Source organism: Lagopus muta, chromosome 12, assembly GCF_023343835.1.
Source record: "Lagopus muta isolate bLagMut1 chromosome 12, bLagMut1 primary, whole genome shotgun sequence".
Taxonomy (NCBI): Eukaryota; Metazoa; Chordata; class Aves; order Galliformes; family Phasianidae; genus Lagopus; species Lagopus muta.
The window spans coordinates 2,537,209-2,548,597 of record NC_064444.1 but is presented as its reverse complement, the minus strand read 5'-3'; the positions used below and the strand labels follow the sequence as shown (position 1 = coordinate 2,548,597).

General features: G+C 52.8%; 2 protein-coding genes across 2 annotated transcripts; both read right to left on the bottom strand.

Annotated features, from left to right (window-relative positions):
- Positions 1-2,155: 2,155 nt before the first annotated feature.
- FOXL1 (forkhead box L1) lies at positions 2,156-3,145 on the bottom strand. The gene has a single exon (XM_048958957.1). The coding sequence runs from the start codon at positions 3,065-3,067 to the stop codon at positions 2,156-2,158; it is 912 nt and encodes a 303-aa protein (XP_048814914.1). The 5' UTR covers positions 3,068-3,145.
- Positions 3,146-8,609: 5,464 nt separating this feature from the next.
- Positions 8,610-11,366, bottom strand: FOXC2 (forkhead box C2). Its single transcript, XM_048958955.1, is given in 4 exon segments — positions 8,610-10,263; positions 10,266-10,341; positions 10,343-10,965; positions 10,967-11,366. Coding segments are annotated over 4 exon segments (1,440 nt in total). The 5' UTR covers positions 11,159-11,366; the 3' UTR covers positions 8,610-9,714.
- Positions 11,367-11,389: the final 23 nt, after the last annotated feature.

Sequence of the window (11,389 nt, the reverse complement as noted above, 5' to 3'; positions counted from 1 at the left end):
GAAGGAGACAGGATTCACCTCCCTACCTCCAAACTGTGAGCAAATCCTGCAAGCCTGTGGGGGAGAGAGATGGCCAGAGGTCTCAAGCACTGCTGGGCAAGAACCAAGCCAGCTCTCCTCTTGCCCGTGGTGATGCTCCCACCCAGCCTCCAAAACAACATGATGCCAACCCCAAACCTTGCACATCTCGTGGAATGGCTGCCATTTATATATCTTGCTCCTGTATCTCTACTTACACAGGAGAGGCACTGCAGGGACAAGGGGGTTCAAGGCAATAATCCCCCAGCACCTTCCCAGCCCTGTGTATTATCCCACCAGTGGCATTGAGGGGGCAGTGACACTTCACTTTCCTGATTCAGTGTCATAGCTTTAAGAAATGGACTCCATCGATAACTAAACATGAATTGTTCAGGAACAGGATGATTATAGGTGCTTTGAAGCACAGCACAATAAGGGATTTTGTTTAAAGTCTGTCTTGTAAATCTACATAAAAATTCCTCTTCTCCTTTTCTTATTGTCTTTTTTCTTTTTCATGAGAGGAATTGGTAAACCCATAGCTGCTTCTGCTCCTGGATCCATGTGTGAGCATCTTTCTTTTGGGAAACTCCACAAGGGTTTTCTGCACTCCCTCAGCCGAGAGCTTTTTGCTTCATGTTGAATGGAACCCCTGAGCTCCCAGTGCAAAGGTCAGGGCAGGATGATGAGGTGCACAGTGCGGCCATCCTCTATGAAAGCTGAATCACAGCTCACCTGAGGACCCCAGATTTCCAACAATCTGGGGGTTAATTTAAAGGGAGGCTTCTGTAACAAGAAGGGATGGGATAGAGGTAGGAGAGAGAAGAACAGAATCATTCTGGGAAACATCACCTCAGTCGCAACAAATGGATCATTTTCCCTGTTTTTTTTAATCTTTTATCTCCTTTTACCTCCTGGCTCTGCAGTGCTTCATGCTCTCATCAGGATATTGGCACTGGGATGATGGCAGCAGTGCATCAGAGCCTGGCATAGGGCTCAGTCCTCAGCCCACTGCTGCACAACACAAGGTGACTTTGACCACACACAGCCACAATCCTGGACAAAATACTTTTATTGGATATTTTCATAATGAAAAAAAAAATGAGAATATAGATTATTTTTTTTTCTTCCAAAAGGCCATTTATCCATTAATATACAAAAAGCCTCTATTATGAGAAAAAAAAAAATAAAAAAGAAATATTCCTGCTTGCTTCTAAGGAGCCTTGATTTTTCCCTCTTGAAGAAAAAAATATATACGAAAACTTTGAGAAACGCAGCTGAAGTCTTTTGTTTTCTGTTTGTTGGTTTTGTTTTGGCTGTTGCTCTCTGTTTCATTTCTGGGTTGTTAACACTCCAAAATGCCAAAAATCAGCCTCGGCAGCCCAGTCTTTTTTGGTCAGAAGCAACTGATCCCAGCAACACGTGGAAAGCACTTCTTCTTCCAGACATGTTTGCTCAGCCATCCCTCTCTCCACAGTCACAACAGAGAGGCGGAAGCGCTGTGGCAGTACTTGAGAAGGACAGTGATGGGCAGGGAACCAGCTTGAATTCTGTACAGTGCTGAGTCAAAGCAAGCAGAGCTGTGAAGGATGAGCCTGAGTTCTTTTGTTTGCCCCTGTTCCAGCTCTGGTTCCCCTTCTTGGAGGACTGGGCTGATCTCAAGCAGAATATGAACAGCAAAACAAGTCTCAGTCTCTTTTCCAAGAGAGAAGAAGGACAGGTTTGGTTTCCAAAAGGAAAAATTAAAAATAAAGAAAACTGGAGAGCGGAAGGACTTTGCAGAAAGCGGAGCTGAGGATCTTGCTGGATGCAAAGGTTAAAGCTGCAGAGCAAACCTAGCAGGGCTTAGAGGCCAGCATGACCCCCCCCCCCCCCTCCCCCTTCAGCTGCCCCTCTCTGTGATGTGAGAGAAATCCGGTTTACCTTTCAGTCGATGTGGCAGAGGATGAGGCAATGACAAAAGAGAGCTTTGCAGTGAGAGGTGCCTTGAGAACGCCCTGAAATCCTGAGTAACCTTTAGCATTGCTTTTAGGTCCCTACCCGCGTGGTGAGGTCCGAGTCCGGGTTCTCCCTTCTCAGCGAGCAGAACGGGGAGGGGGGGGGGGGGGGGAGGGGAGGACACATATCATAATGGGGGCAACTACTGGAAATTAAATACCGCCTCAGAGAAGTGGAAAGGGAAGCAGGAGAGGAAAGGAATGCCGATGTGGTAGAGCCTCCCGTGCACCTGGGAGTCTAGCATGAGGGAAGCATTGAGGGCCGAACCGAAGCCTCCACTGGCCACCAGCGAACCGACGGGGCTCTCCCGGGACTTGGGGGCGGCCCCGGGGGGGTTCTGCCGCAGCCCCTGGGCTAGGATGCTCTCGATGCTGAAGCTCCGGCCCCTCTTGTGCCCAGCACCGGCGGCGGGCGGACCCCCCGGGCCGTCGGGGGGTCGGGGAGCGGCGGCACCGCCTCGATCCAGGCACCCGGGGACAGCATCTCCTCCCTCCCGCCCCGCTGCCGGCTTCGCAACCCCCTCATCGGCCGAATCCCCCGCCGGGCTCTGCCCCGTCTCGCTCCCTTTGGCCCGCTTGGGTTCGTCGGGGCGGCCGCCGTCGGGAGGAGCCGAACCGCTGCGAACCTCCGGCGGCCCCGAAGCTTTGGGCTTCCTCTTCCTCCGGCGATAGTTACCGTTCTCGAACATGTCCAAGCAGCGCGGATCCAGGGTCCAGTAACTGCCTTTCCCCGGCCGACCCTTCTCCCGGGGCACTTTGACGAAGCAATCGTTGAGGGAGAGGTTGTGGCGGATGCTGTTCTGCCAGCCCTGCTTGTTGTCGTGGTAAAAAGGGAAGCGGTCCATGATGAACTGATAGATACCGCTGAGGGTCACCTTCTGCTCCGGAGCCTCTTTGATGGCCATGGCGATGAGGGCGATGTAGCTGTAGGGGGGTTTCTGAGGAGGGTCCTGCCGGGTGATCGCGCTGCTGGGGGCAAAGCCCAGAGCGGCAGGAAGGTACAGCATGGACGGAGAGCCCATAGGGGAGAGGTGGGGGCTGTAGAGGTGACTCATGGCCGGCAGGCTCGGGGCTCCGACTCTTCCCCCCAGAAGGGATGAGTCTGCCGGGGAGAGGTTTGTGCGAGCTCAGATCCCAGCCCAGCCCCGAGCTCGCTCTGCCTCTGTCCCCGCTTCATAGCTTTAAAAAAAAAAAAGAAAAAAAAAAAAAAAAAAAAAGAAAAAAAAAAAAAAGGAGGGGGGGGAAAAAAAAAGTTAAATAATTGTTGTAAGTTTGCTATTATATGTTGACTTAGCACTGGAAAATAAATTGTCTCTGATAAACAGTCGTTTGTGTTCTCAGCCCACCCACATTAATTAAAATTTCATTGCTACAAAACTCCGAGCTCACTCCACGTGTCTTGCTGGTACCAGCCAATGGTCTCCGGGTTATTCCTTCATTTGTTTATAGAATTAGTCTGTTGATAAGTCTGCCCACCCAAGTCGAATCAAGCTGTGTTTATTTGGAAAAATTTCCGGGCACCCAATATATAAACGCACTGATCTGATGTTTGAAATATCACGTCCACCCTTTGACGCTGTAAGCACACACAGCAGAGCAGGATGTGCACTGCTGGAGCTCGGGGAGGAGAGGGAGAGGATCCTCGGAGGAAAACGGGGCCGCGAAACAACAAAAAAATAAATAAAAGGAGAAATAAACGGAAGGGGAGAAAGGGAGGAAAAGGGATCGAGGAGGGGGGAAAACGGAGCTGCTGATGGGGAGGGAGGAAAAAAGGATTCTGTGATCGTTATTTGCTGGGGGGAAGGGAGGGGGGGGGGCAGGTGCGTAAGGCTGAGCCCCGCAGTCCCCAATGGCTGCAGAAGGCTGGGGGGGGAGGGAGGGTGAGGGGGGAGCTCGGCAGGAGGGGGAGGAGGATCAGTATTTGTGAATGCGGGCCTGTTGCTTTATATTATGTACTTTCCTGTTTATAACAAGGAGGGGGATTATAACAACTTTACAAGTGCACACAGCTGGCCGGTGCTTACATTAGGAATTTGTGATGCTCTTTTTCTGTATAAATGTCCAGGTTTGGGTCTGTGTTTTCTGTTGTTGGCTTATAATTATTATTATTATTATTATTTAATTTGCTGATGTAACAGCTTTAATCTGAGGCCCTGAGGGATTCTGATGCAGTTGGAGGTGTCGGCTGTTTCCCCAGGCTCCTTCCTTTGGGGGAGGGAAGAGAAAGACAGACAGGGATGGAGATAGGGATGGGGATGGGGATGGGGATGGGATGGGATGGGATGGGATGGGATGGGATGGGATGGGATGGGATGGGATGGGATGGGATGGGGATGGGATGGGGATGGGATGGGGATGGGAATGGGATGGGAATGGGAATGGGAATGGGAATGGGAATGGGAATGGGAATGGGAATGGGAATGGGAATGGGAATGGGATGTGGAGGGGGATACAGTAGGGACGGGGATACAATAGAGATGGGATGGGGGTGGGATAGAGATGGGATGTGAGGATGTCCCCTGTTAGAAGGCTGTAGAAATGAGGCAAGAGGTGAACAGGAGATGCTCGGTAGAAGCAGCTTGACAGATCCCCTTTCCCTGGTTGTTTAAGGAGAGAAGTAAGACCTGAATCAGGAAGCATCTCTTCCTTGGGAATGGCTTCAAAGGGAAATAAACCCCCACACGCAGCTCCTCTCCCGCTTATAGCAGCTATGGTGGGACTTTTCCATGGTGGGTGAGGAAGTAAAAGCAGAGCTCAGACAGCCCTCCCTCCAGCCCTCCATGCAGGATCACTCAGCCCGTCGGGTTTCCCATCTGTTTATGCCATTTCCCGAGACATGGAGCAGGCGGAGGGGTTTAATCCACAGGTAAAAGCGAGCGGGACTCACATGGAGCCGCAAATGATTGATTAACGACACCTCCCTTTGATTTATTATTTTTTTAAAGAGCTATGAAGCACGGACGGAGGCTGAGACGCTGCAAGCGAGCCTGAGAAACACAGGGCTGGAGAAGGAGGTGGCTCCTTGATAAGGGGATGGGGACCGTCCCCGTTCACTGACTCGTCCCAGGACAGGATAGGGAGGGACCATCCCACTCTGCTCACTCCTCCTTTGCCGGTAACACACACCATCAGGCATGCCATCCATGCAAACCCCAAATAAATCAAAGCAGAAGGAGGGATTGGAGTGGGGAGAGCCCTTTGTCTGAACGTTGGGGGTCGGCATTCCTGGGCAGCCCCGCCCCTCGGTAGCACCTTCATTGGGGAGGGATGGGGCAGAGCCCGGCTGCTCTCACCTTCTCGATGCATTGACAGGGCAGCAGGATCCCCCCGCACAGCCCCACTTCGGGGACACCCCGCTCCTGGGACACTCCAAAGGCAGATTATTAAAACAGTAAATACTCGTGCGTATGGCAGGAGACTGACACAAGGGCATCCCCGAGCTCCCTCCCCCAGTAAAATTGTTGCTTCCTCCTTTTCTCTCCCCCCTCTCTTCTCCCCCTCTTTGCGGTAGGAAATCCTTGGAGGCGGAGATGAGGCTTTTCTGTCTTCTTCTTCCCAACCCATGCGTGTCTGTCTCTTGCCGGCAGCATCTCTGCGTTATGTGCACAGGCATTGGGGTGGCCGGGGAAGGGAGAAGATGAGAGTGAGGCCGGGGGGGGGGGGCGGGACGTTGTAGTCGTTGTTGTTGTTGTTGTAGCTCTTTCTCTGAATGTAAGAAATGCGGATCCTGCGACAGAGGCACTCCTGGATGTTTTTCCCCTCCTCTCCAGCTGACTGTCCCCTTTTAAAGCAGCAGAGAGGAGCAATCCCACCCGAGGATCCCAGGAGGAGAGAGGGGTAAATCAAGGCTCCCCACTCCCTCTGTAACTCAACCTGAAGCAGGGGTGTAAATCAGCACTTCCCTCTGCAGCCACAGCCCTCCTCACCACAGTGCCTGGGTCCATCCAGCTCTTGAAGGAGCTGCTTCAGAAGGGGCTTCCTCATCCCCAGCTGACCATTGAGAATGACTCCAAGCCACTTGGAAATGCCCACCCATCACCCTGAGCCACCGTGCACAGTGCTTTACAATCTCTCAATGCTGGCAAGGGGCTTGGCAGTATTTTTAGTTCTCCCCTGGCTCCTCAATGCTTGGTATGAATTTTCTGCAAAATCCTCTCCGAAGTGACAGAAAAGCAAGCAGCCTTGCCCCAAAATCTCCTTCCCACAGAGCACTGCTGATCTTTAGGAGGTGTAGGATGGCTCAGAGGGAGCAGACAGCTCTCTGCCCCGGGGTTGTGGAGAGGCAGGGGGTTTTCCTAAGGGGAAAAAGTTTTACACGGGTCCCGCAGCACCAGGGATACGTTCCCTGGGACTGTCAATGCAGGGAAATTCCCAGCAGCAGTGCGGGAACGAGCTGCGAACCCGCCGGCCCTTCCCCTCCTGAACCACAGAGCTGTCTGGGCTCTCAGACAGGTTTGCAAAACCATAGTTTGATGGCAATGTAGCAAGAAAAACCCATCCACCAGCTTCATCCGCTGCCCGGAACCGCGCTGGGCCTCATCCCGGTGCATCCTTCAGCTTCAGGCGGCCCCGCTGGGGCAGAGCTTGGCCCTTCTGACCTGCTAAGGGGGGTCTGGGGGGGGAGGCGTTCAGCTGCAGAAGTTGTCCTAAGGGCTGGGAGGGGTTGGCTGAGCCTGGAAAAGGGACGCGGTGGAGGGATTATCTGGGGTGGAAATAGACGCATCAGGGCCGGCTCGAGGGGACGGGGCTGTCTGTAAGGAGTTGCCCTGTGCTTTCATCCTGGCTTTCTTCCTCCCTCTCTGCCCCAGCCATCACCTGTCACGACAAAACCTATCGCGTTATCGAACCCTGTGTCACAGCTTTGAAATCGGGCTCAAAATCACCCCTGCAGCACGCACTCGGCTCTCACCTCGCCTGCAAAACGAGCCCCCAAAAGAATTCCTCATAATGGCTCGGCGAGAAGGAGCGAGTGAAACTATCTGTGAGGTCTGAGCCCATTTGGGACAGAGGGACAGGCACTGCCAAGGGAGCTCTGCACCCTCAAGGGGGAAGGCTGCGAGGCCATCCTGTCCCGGGTGCTGTTCCTGGATTTAGGATGAGAGAACGGCCTGATCCTGCAGGAGGAAAGCTCCCGGTCCTACGCTGCTCTCAGCACCTTACAGAGGGCTTTTCTTTTTGTGCCAAGCGGCTGAAACCCGGCCATCCTTAGCTGGCAGCAGAGCAGAGCGAGGAGAGGCTTTGGGAACAGCTCAGACCCCACCAAGAAGCGCTTTGTCCCCTTCTTTACATCTATCCCAAGCTCTCCCTGTAGGTACTGCTGGTATCAGGAGAAATACCACCCCAACTCCCCCCCTCCCAGCCGTGCTGTGTCCCCCAGGACAAGGGGGAAGGGGTGGAGAAAGAGGTGGCAGAGACACCGGCCAGGAATTCCCCAGCTCTGGGGAGGGAGAAAGGAGTTGGAATTGGGGCAATGAATGCTCTTACCCCTTTTATTATATTTAAAACAGCATTTCGGATTTTGTTGGGGGAAGAAGAAAAAAAAAAAAGTTGGGGAAAAAGAGAGACGAAAAAAGAAAAAAAAAATAAATCATCCACTCAGAGCCAGGAAAGAAAAAAAAATGGCAAGAGATTTACAAGAATGTTCCTTAAAATACAGATCGAGTGTCGGGCATTTTTTTTCCTCACTTAAACCGAGAGTTTCAGTGCTTTTTGCCAGATTTCTAGCGCGTGCCAAACGTCAGCGATCAAAAGCAATTCATGTCATCGATTTCTAAAGGCCAAAGCGAACGGAACGGTTCCTTCAGCCCCGGTACAGCGACAGAGGGGATGGGGTTGTGGAATGGATGCGGCCGGGAGGTGCCCTCGGGTCACGTCGGGGCTGAGCCGCGGAGCCCCTTCGCTGTGCCGGCAGCGGGGAAAGGAGCCGGGCATGGGAATGTCTTGAATAAGGGAAGCTTTTCCCTCCTCCAGGCTCCCCCGGCACCTTCAGTCTTAACGCTGCTGCGTCCCTGCGTTTTGGGAGGGGGGGGGAAAGCAGCTTTAACAGGTTCATGTCGGTTTGGGGAACGTCTGTCAGTGAGCGCAGCAGCTCAGGGGAATGGAGGGGAGGCTGAAAGCAGGCAGATACCCACGCGGGAGGGGATTAAAAAGCTGTTAAACGGTCCCTACGCGTGGACTTTCCGAGTTATTTTGAGATTCGGAGGTTTAAGAGAGAGCTCCCAGCTCTCGCTTCGGGCTGCTTTTAAAACGGGGTTTTGCTTTCGCTTGGTAAAGTTCTCAGTGCGGGCACCGCAGCGAAGCAGAGCTTGCAAGGATAGGGCAGAAGGGAAGGCGGCAGCAGAACCCCCCACCCCCACCCCCCTTTTGCTCCCTTCTCCCCTTTGGAGGCCAAGGGCAGAGATTTGGGATAGAGCGGCCGCCCAGCATCAGCCTCAAGCCTGAATGAAACCTTTCTCCGAGAAATAAACCCTAATCAACCATTTCGGCTGCAGGAAAAACGACTTGGTTTTAAAAACAACGAGCGTCGCACGAAGGAAAGGTGGAGGGAAATGGTTGCATAAAGCACGGACGCACAGACAGAGCGCCAGACTTGGAGCAGAACAAAACAGCACGGGTTTATTTTAAGGTAAGTACAACAATGAAGACCACATAAAGACAAACGAACTTCGAAGCAGATTAAAGCAAAACAGTCCTTAGGAACGGTCAAGGTGAGATCTATTATACAAAAACATCACGCGTCGTAAATAATAATAATAATAATTAAAAAGAAAGGAAGTATCAGATACTTTGGTGCTTAGTTTGTTTGTTTGTTTTCCTTTCAAAAATCCACTAGCAAAATAATAATAATAATAATAATAAATTATTTCCTCGTCTTGCTCAAAGAACAGCTCTAAAATGAAAGAAACTCTATGGCATAATTGTACACGGAAGGAGAAGAAGAGAAACTCACTCGTCATCAATTTGGAAGTCAGAAATCATCGGGCGAGACAAAAAATAATCCAGTGAACTCAACTTTAAATATTATATTAATGGCTCTGAAAAAAAATCAGCCTGATTAGAAATCCACACATTTTTTACAGCACAACAGAGAACTTTAAAAAATACCCAGGACATATATTTATATATATATATATTTATATACTTCTTTAAAAAAAAAAAATTGTATAAATGGTCGTTGTGATATTGGTCCATAACTTATTTTTTTCCGACACCCCCCTATACTTTAGCATATAAAATTTGCCACTTTGTTTACATAGACATATATATATATATATAAAATTTTTTTTTAATTATTCTTTTTTTTTTTCTTTTTCTTTTTTTCTCTCTCTTTTTTAGGACACGTCCCCTTTTCAAGTAGGATTTACTTGCCCAGAATTTCAGGAGGCCCGAAATGGGGAGGGGAGAGGGGGGGAGGATGGGACGCACAACTTGGGATCTGCACCCCCATGTCCCACAGCTCCACGGAGAGGCTTTACGTTTGATGCTTTGATTATTTTTTCCCCCCTCGGTTTGAAGGGTTTGATGCGGTTTTATTCCACCTGATTGCTACTTTTTTTTTTTTTAGCTATTGATTTTTTTTTTCCTTTTAATTTTTTATTGCTTTTTTATTATTTTTTAATTTTTTTTTTTTATTATTATTTTTTTTTTTTTGGCGGATGGCTCTAGGAGAAGGATGGGAGGTTGAGGAGGGGGGGGGAGCTAATCAGTACTTAGTGCAGTCGTAAGAATAGGGGGCGGCGTGCCGATATAGGGAAGGCGCGGACCTGTAGGGAATCTGACAGGCGGAGTTGCTGCTCACCTGATGTTCGCTCTCCATCCCCAACCGATGCGACGTGAACATTTCCCGCACGTTAGGGAAAGTCTGCTGCTGAGACCCGAACGTGTGACCGGGCAGGTGGCTCAGCTCGGCTCCGTGATTGAGGTACCACGAGGCTGCGGATTGCCCCGCCGCAGTTCCTCCGTGCGGATGCCCGGCTCCCAAAGCTCCCTCTTGCCCAGACGGCAGGCTGAGGGCCCCGAGGGGCGACGGGGCGCCGGTGGGATGCTCGGCCAAACCTTCCTCCAGCGCCGCGGGGGGCACGCACATGTGGCCCGGCCTCTCGCCGCTGTACAGGCTCATGGCCCGCATGCTGCAGTGGTAGCTCCCACTAGTGTCCAGCGCCTGGCTGCACGCCGCGCTGTAACCCGACGGCTGCCCCGACGTGGGGTAAACCAGCGGCATGCCGGTCCCCGTCCTGCCCGAGGCGGCACTCACCCCGGGCTCAGGTCCCCCGCGGGGGATGTCCGCAGGGTCATGATGTTCTCCACGCTGAAGCCCGGCAAACCCATTGCCGGCCGGGTGCTGCTCGGGCAGCGAACCTTCGGGGGAGGCGGCGGGAGGCGATGCGGCGCTTCGGGGGCTGTCCCGGAGTCCCCCGCCGCTCCCCGGGCTTCAGCGTCTCCACTTTGGTGATCACCGCAGCTCCGGGGACGCCGTCTCGCTCTTGATCACCACTTTTTTCTCGGAGGCCGAGGAGGAAGAGGACGAAGAAGAAGCTTCCTTGGGGAGGTCGGCGCCGGATAGCCCGGGGGGTTTGGGCTGCTCCTTCAGCAGCCGCTCCCGGGCCTCCTCCTTCTCTTTGGAGACGTCCTTCTTTTTGAAGCGTCTCCGGCGCCGCAGAAAGCTGCCGTTTTCGAACATGTTATAGGAATCGGGGTCCAGAGTCCAGTAGCTGCCCTTGCCCGGCTTCTTGTCGTCGCGGGGCACCTTGACGAAGCACTCGTTGAGAGACAGGTTGTGACGGATGCTGTTCTGCCAGCCCTGCTTGTTCTCGCGGTAGAAGGGGAAACGGTCCATGATGAACTGGTAAATCCCATTGAGCGTGATCTTCTTGTCGGGGGCGTTCTGGATGGCCATAGTGATGAGGGCGATGTAGCTGTAGGGCGGCTTCACCAGGTCCTTGGGGGCGGCGGGTTTGGTGCGGGTGGTAGGGGCCGTAGGATCGCCCCATGCCCGCCGCGTACTGCTCGGCATGGCCTGAATACACGCTCATGGGGTTGCCCATGCCGCCGTAAGTCCCCGCCGTCCGGTAGTAGTTCTGCTCGCTTAAATAGGGCACCACTCCCAAAGCGTTGGGGTCCGAGACGGAATAGCGAGCCTGCATCATGGAGAGGAGGAGGAGGAGGAAGAGTGCGAGAGGAAGGGCCTCACCCTCTGCGGGGAAGGAAGAGGGGGAGAGAGACAGAGCGAGCCTCGGCTGCGATCTCAGTCCCAGCGGCACCGCAGCAGCATCCTTGGGGCAGCCGGGGGCAGGCGGGTCGCTCCCTCCCTCGTTATGACTGTGATTCTGATGGGCACACCTAGAGGGAGGGAGGAGGGGGGCGGGGGAAGGAGGGGG

Bases quoted from the DNA above. Each gene is read 5' to 3' on its own strand.
- FOXL1 (XM_048958957.1), bottom strand. From the start codon at position 3,067: ATGAGTCACCTCTACAGCCCCCACCTCTCCCCTATGGGCTCTCCGTCC.